The sequence below is a fragment of the Ursus maritimus genome, unplaced genomic scaffold, assembly GCF_017311325.1.
Source record: "Ursus maritimus isolate PB19 unplaced genomic scaffold, ASM1731132v1 scaffold_1, whole genome shotgun sequence".
In the NCBI taxonomy this organism is placed as follows: domain Eukaryota; kingdom Metazoa; phylum Chordata; class Mammalia; order Carnivora; family Ursidae; genus Ursus; species Ursus maritimus.
The window spans coordinates 58744104-58761650 of NW_024423343.1; the positions used below are offsets into that span (position 1 = coordinate 58744104).

General features: G+C 36.4%; 1 protein-coding gene across 1 annotated transcript in view; it reads right to left on the reverse strand.

Annotated features, from left to right (window-relative positions):
• The window catches only part of HAT1 (histone acetyltransferase 1), a 59156-nt gene that overhangs the window by 7851 nt on the left and 33758 nt on the right, over window positions 1-17547 (reverse strand). Inside the window, exons 5-10 of the mRNA XM_008687117.2 lie at window positions 15817-15996; window positions 15420-15541; window positions 14815-14919; window positions 14398-14504; window positions 4499-4650; window positions 1147-1263 (exon numbers count right to left, since the gene is read on the reverse strand). Coding sequence (XP_008685339.2) covers window positions 1147-1263; window positions 4499-4650; window positions 14398-14504; window positions 14815-14919; window positions 15420-15541; window positions 15817-15996 — 783 coding nt within the window. The remainder of the gene's footprint in view (window positions 1-1146; window positions 1264-4498; window positions 4651-14397; window positions 14505-14814; window positions 14920-15419; window positions 15542-15816; window positions 15997-17547) is intronic.

Consider the following 17547-nt stretch of genomic DNA (forward strand, 5'->3'; position numbering starts at 1 on the left):
GGGATTTGTCATTTATGTTCCCAGCTATTGCATCGTATAAGCCTACGATATAGTGTATATAAATGTAGCAACCACATGTCAGGTGCTCACTAATTATTTACTGAACAAATTAACAAATATTCTCCCCAATCAGCTTACTGCACAGCTGCAACTATCATAGCAAATCCTCATTCACACAGGCTGTCATGGGCAATATCTACCTTAATAATAGCCAAATGATCATGAGGACAAACCTAATCTAGGAGGGGAAGTTTCTGAGTTTCTGAGAGGAAAATATGGGAGATGAGAAAAGGGGTAGGGGGTAGAAGGCAAGAAAGACTGTTTAAAAAAATAAGTAAATAATACTATGCTGCAATTTCAGCTATGGTAAAGTATAGAGGTTAAAAATGGCAACCAAGGCCATATTTAGGAAGAAGGGAGCAAATGCAAACACAATATATATAACAAATAGGAAACTAGAGACTTAGAACAAGTTTACTGTAGAACAAACTAGAGACTGTTAAAACAAGGTAATTTATTCAGGAAAAGTCTGAGCATTCAGATATTTAAAAGATGGCAAACAAATGAAATGAAAAGTAACCATGGGTAGACTACCCTTGGGATTAGTTTTTAGGTGAATGAAAACAGACTTATAGCTTACACTGGAAAATTATGACAGTGAGGCTTCTTATAACTAACTGGAAGAATATTTTCACTTTTGTAAAAGTTAATTTAGGAAAACGACTTGGACTGTTCCACAGACTGGCAACTGCTACACTTTCTTCTCCATTTTATTATTTATTTATTTAAAAAAGTGTTTTTTAAAGTAAACTCTACCCCCAATGTGGGGCTTGAACTCTCAACCCCAAGATCGAGTCACATGCTCGGCCAGCCAGGTGACCCTCTTCTCCATTTTTATTTATTTATTTTTTATTTTCTAAAGATTTTATTTATTTATCTGAGTGAGAGAGAGCATGAGCCAGGGGGAGGGGCAGAAGCAGACTCCCCACTGAGCAGGGAGCCTGATGCGAGGCTCAATCCCAGGACCCTGAGATCATGACCTGAGCCGAAGGCAGACACTTAACCAACTAAGCCACCCAGGCGCCCCTCTTCTCCATTTTTAAACAGTGACAAGAATATAATGTTTAAGACTCTGGAAAGTCCTACCTTATATGGACTAATTAGTCTTCTTTTGATGTCCAGTCTATACCTTCTGTATTGTTCAGCATCACTCATGTCAGTTACCAGTAGTCGAAGAATTTCATAAACCCGCCTAGCATGTTGCTTAATGAAACAAAAGAACATGAACACTTTTAATTACAAAATAGTGATACTTTCCCAAAAAAACACAGGATATATCGAGTATTTGCTATGGGCCAGAAATTGTGCTAGGTACCAGACAAAAAACAATAAAAGATAGTCTCTGCCCTCGAGGAGCTAGCAGCCTCATGGGTAACACAAACGACTGAGGTATGGTTAATTTAATGATGGAAATATGTGTAGGGTAGTATGGTAGCATAGCCTGGGGATGGCCTACGAGGATTCCTGGGGAAAGAAACCTGAGCTAAATCTTAAAGGGAAGGGACCATGCCAGTCTAGAAAGAGAGGAGGGCACTGTGAGTGTACAAGTGCACACAGCACACATGTGCAAGACTGAGGCAGCTTGACACAGCTGGAGCACAAAATGAAAAGTAGTGAGTAGAAGTAATGTGAGGACAGAGAAGCTGAGAGCCTTACATAATATATTAAAAGAGTTGGGCTTTTATCTAGTAGGTGATGGATTTTACTTTTTATTTTATTTGTTATTTTCTAAAAATTTTATTTTATTTTATTATTTTTAAAGATTTTATTTATTTATGTGACAGAGAGACAGCCAGCGAGAGAGGGAACACAGCAGGGGAGTGGGAGAGGAAGAAGCAGACTCCCAGCGGAGGAGCCCGATGTGGGACTCGATCCCGGAACTCCAGGATCATGCCCTGAGCCGAAGGCAGACGCTTAACAACTGCGCTACCCAGGCGCCCCAGATTTTATTTATTTTAGAGAGAGGGTGAGCAGAGGGAGAAGGAGAGGGAGATCATCTCCAGCAGACTCCACACTGAGCACAGAGCTGATGCAGGGCTCAATCCCAGGGCCCCAAGATGATGACCTGATCTGAAACCAAGAGTCATACTCCTAACGGACTGAGCCACCCAGGAGCCCCTAGGTGACGGATTTTAAATGGGGGCGTGAGCAAAGCACACAAAAAAGCATTCTCTCAGCTACATAGAAATGGTAGCAAAAAGAAAGGCAGGGAGACCAATTAAGAAGCTGTGCTATTAAATCAGGCAAAAAATGATGAAGGCATGAACTAAGAATCAATAAGAATACTAAAGGAACAAGGATTCTGGATAAACAGAAGAGGAAGGATTGGGTGTGGAGGAGGGTGTACAATGACAGTGAATTTTCAGTCGAGGTGAGATTTAGGAGGCAGCAGAACATAAAAACCTGAAGAAAACTCTAGTCTAAGAACGAGGATTTAAGCAGTATCAGTATACCAGACAAGATTTAAAACTGTAGTTTTTGGTTTAAACCATAGTTTGTTTTATGGTTAAGAAAGCATAAACAGTGAAACAATGAGGGGAGGTCAGAACTCTATAGTACAAGTAACAGTTACAGGGCAGAGAAAAACAAAGAAATATTAGGAAAATCAAGAAATCTTGGTATCACTGAAGCCAAAAGAGTAGCCCATAGTTTTCTGTTTGTGCCATATATATTTATTGGGGGTAGGGGAGAGATCAGGTATAGGTATATGGGGAAGACGATGTTTGAACTTTCCAGAAGGGACACCTGAACAAATCAGTATCTGGCAAGGCAAAAAGATGGAGGAATAGAAGAAGGGGGTATCAAGGGCAAAGGGCATAGTTAACGTAAAGCGATATAAAAGGAAGAAAGATGTAGCATAGTTGGGAAATAACAAGAGGTTTAGTAATGCCAGAGCATGTAGGAAGGTGGTAGAAAGTTGAGTCTGCCAAGGTTGGTGGGGAACAAATTATGACAGGCTCAGTTTGCCATACCAAGTTTTAATTTCTTTAAGAAAAAAGTATGATTTTGAAAAATGTGTTCTTATTCCCTTTCTTTTAAAAGCTGAGCTGTTGAATAAATTCTCTGAAGGTTTAATATAGTCTGGACATTCCAAATATTTCTAAACCATACATTTACCTTTAAACCAGGAGCTATTCAAGTGTTTTAATGCAGGAGAAGATGGAAAGTTTCAGTTCAAATTAAGCTGTTGAAGGTCAGTGACCAGGAAACTTTTTTTACCTTTTTAAGATTTATTTATTTTGAGAGAGAGAGAGAGAGAATCTTAAGGAAACTCCCTGCAGAGCGGGGAGCCGGATGCGGGGTCTCAATCCCACAACCCCAAGATCATAACCTGAGCCGAAATCAAGAGTCAGACACCTAAGGGACTGAGCCACTCAGGTGCCCCAGGAAACTTTTCATATACAGTGTTGGGAGTGCAAGAGGAAAATCTATATTGGAGAGTTAGATGAGTTCTCCCAGGTAGAGTAAGTAAAATGAGGGAAAACGAGGACTGAAAAAAGAACTTTGGGGAAGAATTATCTTTAGGGAACTTACAGAAGAGTAAGAGCCAGTAAAAGTATCTCAAAAAAGATGATCACAGTAGTAAGTGAAAAAAATCAGAAACTATAATACCGTATCAGCAAGGGAGGAGAGGGTAATAGTATCATATACTAGTCCTTACTATTGGAATACCCTTCAACTCTCTCTCTCTCTCTCTTTTTTTTTAATATTTCTTTATTTATTTTGAAAGACAGAGAAAGTGTGCACATGAGCAGGGGCCCGGGGCAGAGGGAAAGAAACCCAAACAGACTCTATGCTGAGCCCAACATGGGGCTCAATCCCAAGACCCCAAGATCATGACCTGAGCTGAAATCAAGTCTGATGCTCAAACAGCTGAGACACCCAGGCGCCCCTCAAATACTTTCATAATCCAAATCCTACCCATTCTTCAAGGCTTCGATCAAATGCATCTCTGTCCCATGAAAAACTCTGATTCCCTTGCATACATAAATATAATAAACTAAACTTCCTCCTCTGAACTGCCAGATTATTTTTTCTGTACCTATTTTAGGATATTTACTACTTTAAAATTCAAATATATAGAAGTATATTTTATAATTTATAATTTCAAACATTTTATAACTATTTTATAATTTCAAACATTTTCTTGAAAAGTAAAAATAAGATCATACTATCCATTTTGTTCTTCTTGTTACACTTAATATAGCCATAATATCAACTATCTTCCCATTCTATTAATGAAGAAATTCAATTGCCCTAAGTCACAGAGTAAGTGGTGTAGCCAGATCTTAAACCAATTTGGCTTCAGAGCCTGTACTCTCAACCAATGCTACTTCCCACACGTGTATTCTTAATGTACCCACAATGTTTAAGTTACATACTTAAAAAAAAAAAACCTCAAAACTGAAATGTTTTTCCTTCTACAGAATAAAAATACCTTATTTATTTTGAACTTCTGTTGTGCCTCTATTGCCATGTCTTCACTGAATCCTTGCATCAACTTTTCCCGGGAAAAACAGGGCAAATCTTGACAAAGTTTCACAAGCACAAAGTCTCTTAATTTCACATAGCTTTTGGATGGATCTTCCGCTAAAGAAAAGGCAGAATAACATTTCCCTTATACAACATAATTCATCATTTGTGATCTCAATATACATGCTAGGCTAGAAAAACAAATATTTTTAAAAGAACTATACAAGGCAAAAGTTACAATGAGAAAGAATTATTCCTTATTAATCAAACAACAGCACCATTATCTTTGCCAAATAAAATTATAGGTGTAATCCTTTTGCAAAGACATATAGTTGTAAAATTAGAGCTACTCCTTTCAAATGTAAACTTTTTGATGGGTGTTATCTATCATATGCATCTTAGTTTTATTAAAGTAGCTATATAAAAGAGAGATTCAAGTTTGGACAATCAATTCCTACTCTCTGATGGCTAAGGCTTCTGAAGCTCAATTTATAACTCCCTTACTTCAATCCAATAACCTTTATAGTCTGTCATACTGCTTTTACCCAACAACAATAAAAAAACCTCTTTGTTTTCACAAGCAAATCTTCTTTTTTTTTAAAGAATAAAATGACAATATGATTTTGATCCTTTCTTCAATGCATCTGAATAGCATAGATCTTCCTTTATGTTTGTCTCTTATGTAGTGGACAAAGAAAACAAAACATGATAGGTAGAAAGACGACTACACAGAGTGGGGCGCCTGGGTGGCGCAGTCGTTAAGCGTCTGCCTTTGGCTCAGGGCGTGGTCCCGGTGTTCTGGGATCGAGCCCCACATCAGGCTCCTCCGCTAGGAGCCTGCTTCTTCCTCTCCCACTCCCCGTGCTTCTGTTCCCTCTCTCGCTGGCTGTCTCTCTCTGTCAAATAAATAAATAAAATCTTAAAAAAAAAGAAAAAGAAGACTACACAGAGAAAATCATTTTGAGTCCCAGTTCTGTCATTCATAGATGTAGGACCATGGGCAAGTCACCTTACTTTTCTGAGCTCTTGCCTTTTTTTTTTTTTTTAAAGATTTTATTTATTTATTTGACAGAGATCCCCGGTTTCCGATATAAGGCTCGATGATTCATTAGTTGCGTATAACACCCAGTGCACCATGCAATACGTGCCCTCCTTACTACCCATCACCGGTCTATCCCATTCCCCCACCCCCCTCCTCTCTGAGGCCCTCAGTTTGTTTCTCATAGTCCATAGTCTCTCATAAAAGCAAAGCTTCTAAATAGACGTTTCTCAAGAAGATACACAAAGGGACAATAAGCACATGAAAAGATCCTCAACATCATTAGCCACAGAAAAAATGCAAATCAAAACCACTGAAATACCATTTCCATCCACTAGAATGATTAGAATAAAAAAGACAGTAACAAATACTGATGAGTGTGTTGAGAAACTGAAACCTTCATATTCCTGGTGGAAATGTAAAATTGGTACAGCCACTTTGGAAAATAGCCTGGTGGTTCCTCAAAAGGTGAAACATAGTTACCAGATGTTCCACCATTTCTACTCCTAGGTATGTACCTGAGAGATATGAAACATAGGTCCACACAAACATTTGTACACAAATATTTATAGTAACACTATTCCTAAGAGCCAAAAAGCAGAAACAACCCAAATGTCCATCAATTGATAAATGGATACATAAAATTTGGTATATCTACACAATGGGAATATTCTTTGTCAATAAAAAGAAATAAAGAAATAATACATGCTATAACAAGGATGAATCTTGAAAACATGCCAAGTGAAAGAAGCATCATGTATTATATGACTTCAATGTCCAGAACAGGCAAATCTATAGACACTAAAAGTAGATTAGTGGTTGCCTAGAGCTGGAAGGGTATAGGTAGTGGGGGGTAGAAGAGGAAAGGAGTGACTGCTAATGAGTACTGGGTTTCTATTTTGGGAGAAAGGAATATTCCAAAATTAGATTATGATAATGGCTACACTGTAAATATCATTTCAAAAATTGTACAATTTAAGTAAGTGAATTGTATGATACGTTAACTATATCTCAATAAAGCTGTTTATTAAAAAAAAGTCTGAGCAGGGGTAACGTTTTATGATTGAGTCATTATCCAATCCTCCATTCATTCGATCTGTATGCACTGAATACTTTTTTTTTTTTAAAGATTTTATTTATTTGACAGAGAGATAGCACAAGCAGGGGGAGCGGCAGGCAGAGGGAGAGGGAGAAGCATGCTCCCTGAGCAGTAGGAAGTGGGGCTTGATCCCAGGACCCTGGGATCATGACCTGAGCCAAAGGCAGACGCTTAACTTACTGAGACACCCAGGTGCCCCGCACCAAATACCTTCTTAATGCTTCCTTGTGGTATTAACATCATATACATGTAATAATGAAGTATATATTATAGGACTACAGCTTTAAAGTGAAATCCTGTCACTGTATGAGTTTGGTATGAAATTATGGTTTATTAGGAAGGTACACAGATGACAAAATCAACAGGGAAGAAAATAACGGAAGTACAGACCTTGTCAAAAGCCAGAGACAAACAGAAAATCCTGAAAGCAGCAAAAGGAAAACCACTCATCAGAAACCAAAGATGGCTAGGAGTCAGTGGGGTGATATATTCAAAGTACTGAAAGAAAAATAACTGTCAAACAAGAATTCTATATCCAGCAAAATTATCCTTCAAAATGAAGGTAAAATAAAGACATTCTCAGAAAAGTAAAGATCGAAGAAATGTGTTGCCAGCAGACCTGCCCTTAAAAGAAAACTAAAGAAGTTCTTCAGTTTAAAAGAACACGATACCTCAAATCTATACGAAGAAATTAAGAGCACTGATAATTATGAAGATAAATATAAAAGTCGGTATAAATATATTTTTCTCTTTCCTCCTCTCAACTGACTTAAAAAACAATTACATTAAAAATAATTATAAAACCAATGTTTGGTACCTAACATATAAAAATATAATATATATCACAACAGTAGAACAAAGAGAGGAGGAAGAATAATTATAATGAAATAATTTCTTTATTTTACTGGAATTGAATATTAATCTGAGGAAAACTGTGATAAATTAAGATGCATATTGTAATCCCCAGAGCAACCACTAAGAAAGTACCTTAAAAAAAGTGGAAAAACAAAAACAAAACAAAGGAATTAAAATTGTTCATTTAAAATTTGTCTATCTATGGGGTTCCTGGGTGGCTCAGTCGGTTAAGCATCTGACTCTTGATCTCAGCTCAGGTCTTGATCTCAGGGTGGTGAGTTCAAGCCCTGCACTGGGCCCCGTGTTTTTTATTAAAAATAAATAAATAAATAAATAAATAAATAAATAAATAAAATCTATTTAACACAAAAGAACAACAACAAAAAGCAACATATGGAAAACAAACAGCAAAATGGGAAGCATAATTCCAACCATAATGATAATTACATTAAATCTAAATATATTAAACACTCCAATCAAAATGCAGAGACTGTCACTGGATTAAAAAAAGATCCAACTATATATGCTGTCTACAACAGAAACATTTTAGATTCAAAGGCTGAGAGTGAAAGAATGAGTTAAGCATTATCACAATAAAAAACAATTGGGAAAAAATACAGTTCAAAATGAAAAAAATTACAAGAGAAAAAAAGGCACATTTTACAATGACAAGTTAATTCATGAAGAAGATATTACAATTATAAACACACATACAACTGACAACAGAGGCCCAAAATAAATGAATTAAAAACTGACAGAATGGGGGGAGAGAGAGACAATTCAACAAAAATAGCTGGGAATTTCAATACTACTCAATAATGGATAGAACAACCAGACAGAAAAAGCAGCAAATATAGAGAAGACTTGAACAGTTCCATCAACTAACTTGACCTAGCTCGTAGTTAGGTAACATTTCACCCAACAACAGCAGAATACACATTCTTTTCAAGCACACATGGAACATTCTCCAGCATAGATCATATGATGGGCAAAAAATTAGTAAATGATGGCCCATGGGCCAAATCTCAACCATGGCAACACAGAACATACATGGCTTTGCAAATCATGAAATATTTATTACTTGGCCCTTTAAAGAAAAAGTTTATGCACCCCTAAGGTAAACCATAAAACAAACTCAATAAATGAAAAAGAACTGAAGTCATACAAAGCATGCTACTGACAACAACAGAATTAGATATCAACAGAAGGAAATTTGGGAATCCACAATATTTGGAAATTAAACAACATGCTTCTAAGTAACCCATGAATCAAAACGCCATTAGAAGAGATTTTGAACCACGGCACCTGGCTGGCTCAGTTGGTAGAGCATGCAACTCTTGATCTCAGGGTTGTAAATTTAAGCCCCACACTGGGTATAGAGATTACTTAAAAAAAAAAAAAGAAAAGAAAGAACAAGATATTTTGAATTGAATGAAAACATTTATGAAAATGTATGTGCTCAGCTAAGGCAGTGCTTATATTCATATATAAATATACATGTTACATATAAATATGGAAGTATTTGCATGTTTAAACGTCTATATTAAAGGGGCGCCTGGGTGGCTCAGTCGTTAAGCGTCTGCCTTCGGCTCAGGGCGTGATCCCAGGATTCTGGGATCGAGCCCCACATCAGGCTCCTCTGCTGGGAGCCTGCTTCTCCTTCTCCGTCTCCTGCTCCCCCTGCTTGTGCTTGCTCTTTCTCTCTAATAAATAAATCTTTGGCTTTTTGTTTTTTTAAAGATTTTATTTATTTATTTGACAGAGAGGGACAGCCAGCGAGAGAGGGAACACAAGCAGGGGGAGTGGGAGAGGAAGAAGCGGGCTCCCAGCGGAGGAGCCTGATGCGGGGCTCGATCCCATTACGCCGGGATCACGCCCTGAGCCGAAGGCAGATGCTTAACGACTGAGCCACCCAGGCGCCCCTCTAATAAATAAATCTTAAACAAACAAACAAAACACCTAAGTTTCAGTCTTCAATAGAATAAGAGCAAATTGAACCCAAGAAATAAGAAGAAAATAATAAAAAATCAAAGTGGGAATCAAATAAGTAGAAAACAGAAAAAGAAATTTTTATGAAAACACAAGGGATCTTGTATGACCAAAATAATTTTGAAAAAGAACATGACTAGAATACTTTCTGATTTCGAAACTCAATAGAAAGGCTGAGGCACTATTGCTGCCAGAGCCATGATGCCTAAAAAGGGAGCAAGGGAGGCCACAAAGGCCTAGCCAGCAGTACATGAGCCCTTAGGAAAACGATACACAGCTCTAGGCTGGAAATCAAAAGGCCAGGGAAGAGGAGAAGCAAGGAGAGAAGCTGAGGATGATGAAGATGACCACCAGCAATGGTGTGAAAGGGCTCATCAACATCAAGAACCACAACTGGGTGGCACAGATAATCAGAAAGGTAACAGAAATGGATCTGGACAAGCCAAGGAGCTTTCAAGGAAAGATAAAGAAGACACGAGAGAAAGCAAAAGAGCATTACATTAAAATGCATTCAGTGGAAAGACAGAACAGGCCAAGGTTGACCTCACCTGGCTGGAGATCAACCATAAAGAGCAGAAAGAAGTGCAGGAGGTCACCAGGAAGAAAGAAGAAGCAAGGAAAGCAAAGATGATGCAACTTTTATCAGGAAAACGAATGCAATCACTTACTCTAAATAAGTAAGCATGGCCTGTGGGAGGAACTGGGCCCTATTGCCAGGACCTCTGCTGTGTCTTGCCCACTCTATGCTCTGGCGCCACTGAAGCAGCCCCTCAGAGCTAGAAGCTCCCCCTGTGGCCTGGGCCTCCTCTTCATCATCTTAGCACATAAATCATTTTGGGGGAAAGGAGAGCTGGGGGACTGGGGAGGGAATAGTGGCTATCTTTGAGACAAAAAGATAAGGGCTATATTTCCTATATAACCAATGGAATGGTTTTGTTTTCAGAATTTAGAACCTCTGCTGGGGGGCAGAGGGAGTACATAGGAGGTGGGGTAAGAAGTTTTCATTTGGCAAGTAGATTACACCTTAAGGGGAAGTTGTGCTGGGGTCAGCCACTGATGAGTTTGCAACAATCAGACCCAGACTGTGTTGCCTGGGTGCTCACTCAGAGACTATACTTCGAGTCCCTGAGGGTCATGGCTCGTCCCTGGCCAGACCCCTCTAACTGAAGCCTCCCCTCTCTGCCTTTTCCTACCCCATTTCCCAGCCACCTGGGCAGGACCAATATCCATTTTTAACCCTACTCATCTATTATTTCAAGAAACTTCGGTTTACTCTATAGCACCCAGGCAAACCACACTCCACAAATTCAATGTATGTATTTGGCATATTAAACTTCATATTATCATTAAAAAAAATATCCAACTCAGTATAAAGCTACGGTAACCTAATCAAGACAGTATGAAACTGGCATAAGGACAGACATATACATATGATTAGAGTCTAGAAATAAATCTCTATGTTTATGGTCAACTGATTTTCAACACAGGTACCAAGGCAATTCAATAGAGGAAAAACAGTCCTTTTAACAAATGGTATTGGGTCAACTGGATAGCCAAATGCAAAAAGATGATTTTAGAAACTTACACAAAAACTAACTCGAAATGGATAGGGACTGCCTGCAAATAGGCATGTGGGATCTCTTTACTGTGACAGAAATATTCTAAAACAGGACTGTGGTGATGGCTACAAAACTAGGCAGATACACTAAAACTCACTGAACTGTACACTTAAAATGGGTGAATTTTATGGTATGGAAATCATAACTCAATAAAGTTGCTTTAATTAAACCTCTTCTAAGTGACAAAAATTCTCAAAGAAGCATCTCTTATTTTTTTTAAAGTACTAACAAGATGAGGCTCAAGCTTATTCAATGTCAATTTTTCCAAGTCTACCTCTTCTAAACTGATTTAGAAAAAAGATCTGTGTTATCAATTCAAAATAAAATTTAGTATGAGTAATAGCTTAAGTAACTTATATGACCTCAGAAAATTAGGAAAAAACATATCCTAGAAAAAAGAATTACAACTGAGAAAAATCTAAAAACTCATGCCACGTTCCTATCAGAAATTCTCACATAAATCAAAAAAACATGCAAAAAATTTCCATTTAGCTTTACATAAGCTGTTACAGACTGACAATACAAGGGGCCAAGTCACCATTTCAATCTTTAAGTACATTAACCAAAAGTGTCAGACTGAAAATGAACTTAAAATAGTGATACTCAATAATTCGTGATACCTTTCAATTCCTTTGTTTCCGTGCTACAAAGATAAGCAATACATTTAAAAGATGAAATTTGCTTGAGTGTAAATCTATAGTGGCATGCAAAATAAAAAACTGAGTTTTTTCCAAATATATATAACAACTTAAGTGCTCTTCTATTATTTTTGTAAAAACCTCTCCATATTAACATGCTATATTAGCATCATTATCAAATGAAATGAGATAGCACAAACCACCTATGTATAAAAACCTTATAGATACTATTCTAAAATATTCCATTCCAGTACTATAAAGCACATTTAAAAGACACTTATAATTAGCTCTTAATACACTGATAGATTAGTAATATTGATATATACTCCAGCCCAAGATCAGTTTCTATTGCCAAAAGCAATTCTCTTCATAATTCTAGAAGAAACAAATCATTGATTCAATTTACAAGGTCACACACTTAGGTGTATTCAAATGCTTTATATCTTAAGATAGTGACAACCTCAACAGGAAGATGTACATGATATAAAGAACCATCTTCCAGTATTTTACTTTAAAATTAGGCGCTAAAAAAGAAAATGAGTGGCAATTACACCACAAACACCTATCTATCCTGTAACATAGGCCTGTCAATGTTAACTTTTAATCATTACTATATCCGGCTATATGTCTAGCAGGAAAAAAGCCACCTCAGTATAAAGAATATTCAGGATTGCAAAGGGAGATCCGGAACCTGCTAAAGATCCACAAAGTTAGAAATACATATACGAAATAATGGAGAAACAGGTAACTAAAATGACTCAAAAGTGAAAAATCCTGTTATTTTCTTTTTTAAAAAGACTGGGTATGGAAATTTAAAAGAAATATCTTCACGAAAACAGCTGATAAGGAATTTTATTAATTTATAATGCTGAGAAATGTTAACATTGAAAATAAAAGCTGGTATCCAGTTTTCAAATTCAGAAGTCCTTTAGCATGTTTAGCCTTTTCTCTTTGGAGACGTCAGTTTGCAATGAATAAAGGCTACCACTATTGATGACTCTTCACTGAGATTTAAGAAATAAAATTCTTTATCTGCTAATTGGTGCTAAGTATCAAGGACTTTATTGGTTGGAGTAGACAGAAGAAAATGGTTAAGAGGCTTCACAGAAACAACTCCCGCTGGCACATTACCCACTAGAGAATGGACAAAGACTACTTATGTGAACTCTAAGTCTCCAGATTAAAATCACCAAAAAAGTCCCTTCGTGTATCACCAAGTCCAAGCTCTATAAAGTAAACAGAAGCTAAACAATTTTTAGCTTAGTTAAAAAGAAGTATCATCATTTTTATTATGTTTCTATAATTTTTCACTTAGCTAGTAAAGGTGCCACTTAAACAATCTGTAACTTTTGATATAAACCAACTTAAGAAGTTACTTCTTTATCTCCCAAATTTCTAATTTCACAGTAGCACGAAAGTCAGATGAAAAAATAATTCAACTCTATAAACGTGGAACTCCCTTTTAAAAACAAAATGTTTTCCCTCCAGTTTTTTTATTAATCTATAGGATCAATTCAGAATCTGTTTTGGAGAAACTCATTTACTCTGGACAAGCAAAACCACTATATTACATGAAAAGCTAATAATCTGCCTATTAGCCTATTTATATTCTTTTGTTTTTTTCACAAGCCTACTTATATTCTTGTTAGTCCCACATCCAGTACTTTTTTTTTTTTGGTGTCTTTAAACAAAGTGGTAAAATAAAATTCCAAAACAGCATTTTTTAAACAAATTAAAATTTTAGTGTGTGTTAAGCACTGGCAATTTTAAAAACAAAAATGTACTCAAATTGTTATGAATAAAATGTAATACCTAATTTGGATATAAATATCTGGTATAATATTTTTCATTAAAAAAAAAGAAGGCTTACTTTTAGTTTAATCAGCAACTTTCTGAGTTAACAAATTTGAAAGGGTGTTACTCAGGGGAAAGAAAATGACAACATTAATGTTCCGTGGGCCACTTTGTTCTGTGGTAGCTCACACGTTTATATACTATCATCTGTAACTCCATCTAATGATGACTTTAAAAAGAGGATCGTCTCTCTCCTTCTCCTAAGTATCCTATTCATAATACTTCTTCTCTGGCTAATTCATAATGAAAGATGTTTTCAAAATAAACAGGCCTGCATTTCACCTTATAAACTACTGGTGTGAAGGAACGCATTTTAGGAATAAAAAATACCTGCCTTAAGAAATGTGTACTCTATTCAGAAATTATTTGCTTTGGTTTTTCTTTCTCAGTAAGGTTTAGAATATTCTTCCACTACATGAAAATTAGAGCAGGGCCTCTGAGCAATGCAATGGTTGGCCAAATCAACTGAACAACTAAGTGACATCACACTTACAAAGTACATATGCCTGACCACGATCTCCCAATATATATTCAATTCATTATCTTCAATTTGTTCAATTCATAAAGCACTTCTTACTTGGGTATACAATCCAATCCCACCAAAGGCTTATAACTTAAAATGTAACCATAAGTCATCTTTACACAATTCCAAAAAGACACCAAGAGAATGCTACTATTTAAAACAGGATAGTTATTTTTTACAAAACCAAAATTAATCAGTAAAGAGACCCTTTAGAAAGGCTCTTTCAGTAACAAATCAAATTTACATACCTGTAATATCAAGAACAGAAGGAGATGCAATGTAGTACCTATGAACTGTTTCAAGAAGTTGAGCACCATGGCCTTGACCTTGAAATGGAGTCAGTATCAGCATCTGACTACAGTAAAGAAATGATTGTAAAATTAAAATATCACAACATGATCCGTTTAAAAATTGCAAATCACTGTAGTATTAAGAACATTTTAAAGTTAGTCGACCTTCAAGAAACCAAAAAATTGTTGAGATACTCAAAATTGGTTTAATCTTCCACACTGTTTCAAAGGGAACAATGAAATAAATCAGTACATAGCCAATGAATAATAGTGATTTTTTTTAAACAAATCAACACTATTATAACAAGTATTGGAAACTTCAGCAGTTCCTTCTTCTGAAATAAAAGACAAGGCACGTGTTATACCGCCAATTACCTTACACGTGGCCGGGTTTTGTCTGGGTACACATAGTAATTATAGACTGTCATGTAGCCTACGGTCGCAAAGAGCGTAGCTCCATCCTTATTATACTTCTCAAATCTGCAGATAAAACAGAAAGCCAAGCAGGTCAATTACAGTCGCGCTCCCATGCAGTGTCCATTTTCTTTTCCATTCTCTGACTGAATTTTCAGTGTCAGCAAGCTACTCTGTGAGGGCCCAATGGGTACACCTGCTATGTTCTGAATGTACAATTCACTTAATTGGTGTGCAGCAACTTGGATAAATCAGACCTCTTTACATCACTTCAGTGCACTTGCCTATTATAAAGATGAATAGGTGGCAAGTAAAAGAAAACACAGGCAAAGCTCATTTTACTGTTTAAGCCTACATTCAGGGTCCTAACGGACAACAGCATTTAATTCAGCTCTATTCTCAAGGTCTCCGAAAGCATAATGAAGGAAAACTCAAGCCTCATAAACAATAGTTTTTCTTTCCTGGGAAAAATATCATTATACTGTCCCAATAATTGGGCCGCCACAATTAAAATGCTGGCTTTGTGGAGGTAATAAGGTCTACTGTTGCTTTAGAACTGTACTTACACTAGAAAGTAGTGCCATCTTTCATCATCCACGTCAATAAAGCTAGCAGTTTCAATAAACCACATCAAAAAGGTCTGAAGCCTTTCATGATATTCTCGAAAGCCTCTACATGTCATGTCAGCCTAGGGAAAAAGCCAGGAAAAGTCAGGTGAAACTCATCACAGAGGTAAGTGAAAGTCTGTAGAACACAAAACTATCCTGTGGGAAAATGTTTAGAAGTCTCAGATTAAGATGTGTACACAGACACACATACAAAATAGATCTTTGTTTTTAATGCTGATAGAAACTTGTTTCCTGAAGCTAGAAATGAGTCACTGAAAATAACACAACAAAACAGCATATAGGTTTCAGGCAAATGGAGCACTTTTACCCAAGAAATATTCAAATTTATCTTTACCTTGTATATCTGAAAGGTAAAGTTTTCCCCTCCTGTTGGACTGAGAACAGAATATGTATGGAGTAAGGTTCCAAATGGCTTGAAATCAACTTCTTTTTCCAGCAAAGAGAGAAAATCATTCGTGTTTGTACAAAATCCAGGTGGGATGATTTGTCTAATTTTGCCCTCAACGTCATCTGCCTAAAGAATAGAGGTTAAAAGACGTATGAAAAAATTAATAACAAATTTGACTTTTAGTTGAATATGCTTAATTTCTTTGAAATGGACAAAACTCACAAAAATCACAAAACTGCAGTTCACAATTAAAGAAGTAAAGACAGGGAGAACTGGGAAAGGATGAGTTTTGTGTGCACAAGAGACTATCACCCAAATCTGAGATGAGCATAAGTATAATACAGAAATAAAAAAGAAGAGACAGGTAGCCTGAAATCAAGTATAAGAATGAGGGCAACGCTACTGAAATTTCTAACATCATCTAAAAAATGCTGACTTTATCCCTTCAGGACAATTTGAACTGGCCCAAACAAAAGGCTGCTTATTATTTTATGTATGTCAAGGAGACCATATTATCCAAGACATGAAAAGATCACAAGCAGCAGTAAGGTGAGGTTGTAGTCTGACCAAATGAATAGCAAACTCACAATGAACAAACAGACAGGTCATAACTCCTTCATACATTAAACTCAGTATTAACATGACAATTTAAAAAATATACCCACTTAGGACATACATAATTTACATGAATGGATATATTATCCACTCATCCCTATAATGTGACACAATTTTTATAGACTTGGATTTGTGACAGTAAAAAGAGACAAGCCTGGACAACAAAATTAAACTCAGAGACTAAAATTACCCTTGTTAAACAACCTCAATGAATGTTAAAACTATCAGCTGAGCAGACTTCATAATCCCTTTCAAAACCCCAAAAGACCACTTGATTGAATACATTTACTACTTCTCTTTAACCATGAATATTTGATGAAGTCTTACAATAAAGTATTACTGCTTCTCACCAGGCAATAAAACTTAATGAATTGGTCTCAACTTAACAAAACCTTATCCCTCAATACAGTCCCTAAAAGCCTGACATTACATTCAACAAAATGAGCTTGCATTCTATTCAAACTTTTTCCTGAACAATGAGGCCAGGTTTTTACTTAATGGAGTTTGCCGTGAGTTCAGCTGTAATGTTTGTATTGTATCTATTTCCACAAGGACTGACACAAGAACACTTTGTGTTAACTTACTAAGCAGCTCTTTCATACCGTTTACATGCATGATGGGTATTAGTTCTAAACCAAGACCCTTGCTACTTAGCATTCAAAACAGGGAAATTAAGATGCTTAGGACAAAATACACTACAAAAGGCTAATACAACATGCTACTAATTCCTGTCCTTTCAACCATCTTTTAACTAAGTAGAAGCAATGCACCTGCAGATGAATAGCACTTTATTATCATTCAGTTACATTTTAGGATAGAGAACCAAGGACAGAGTTTATCACAAACAAGTTTTATTTTCAATGCTCTGGTACCACCAACATTTATACATAACTTGTTTATAGCTATAAAAAAAAAAGAAGAGCTATTATTTAAAATATAGCTCTTCAGTATTTTACCGAACAGCTTATTTCTAATACGTGTTCATTTACCCTCTAAACCAAATAAACTACATTTGACATTTTTTGTTTAAACTGCTATCTAATGTGAAGAGACTATCTTAAA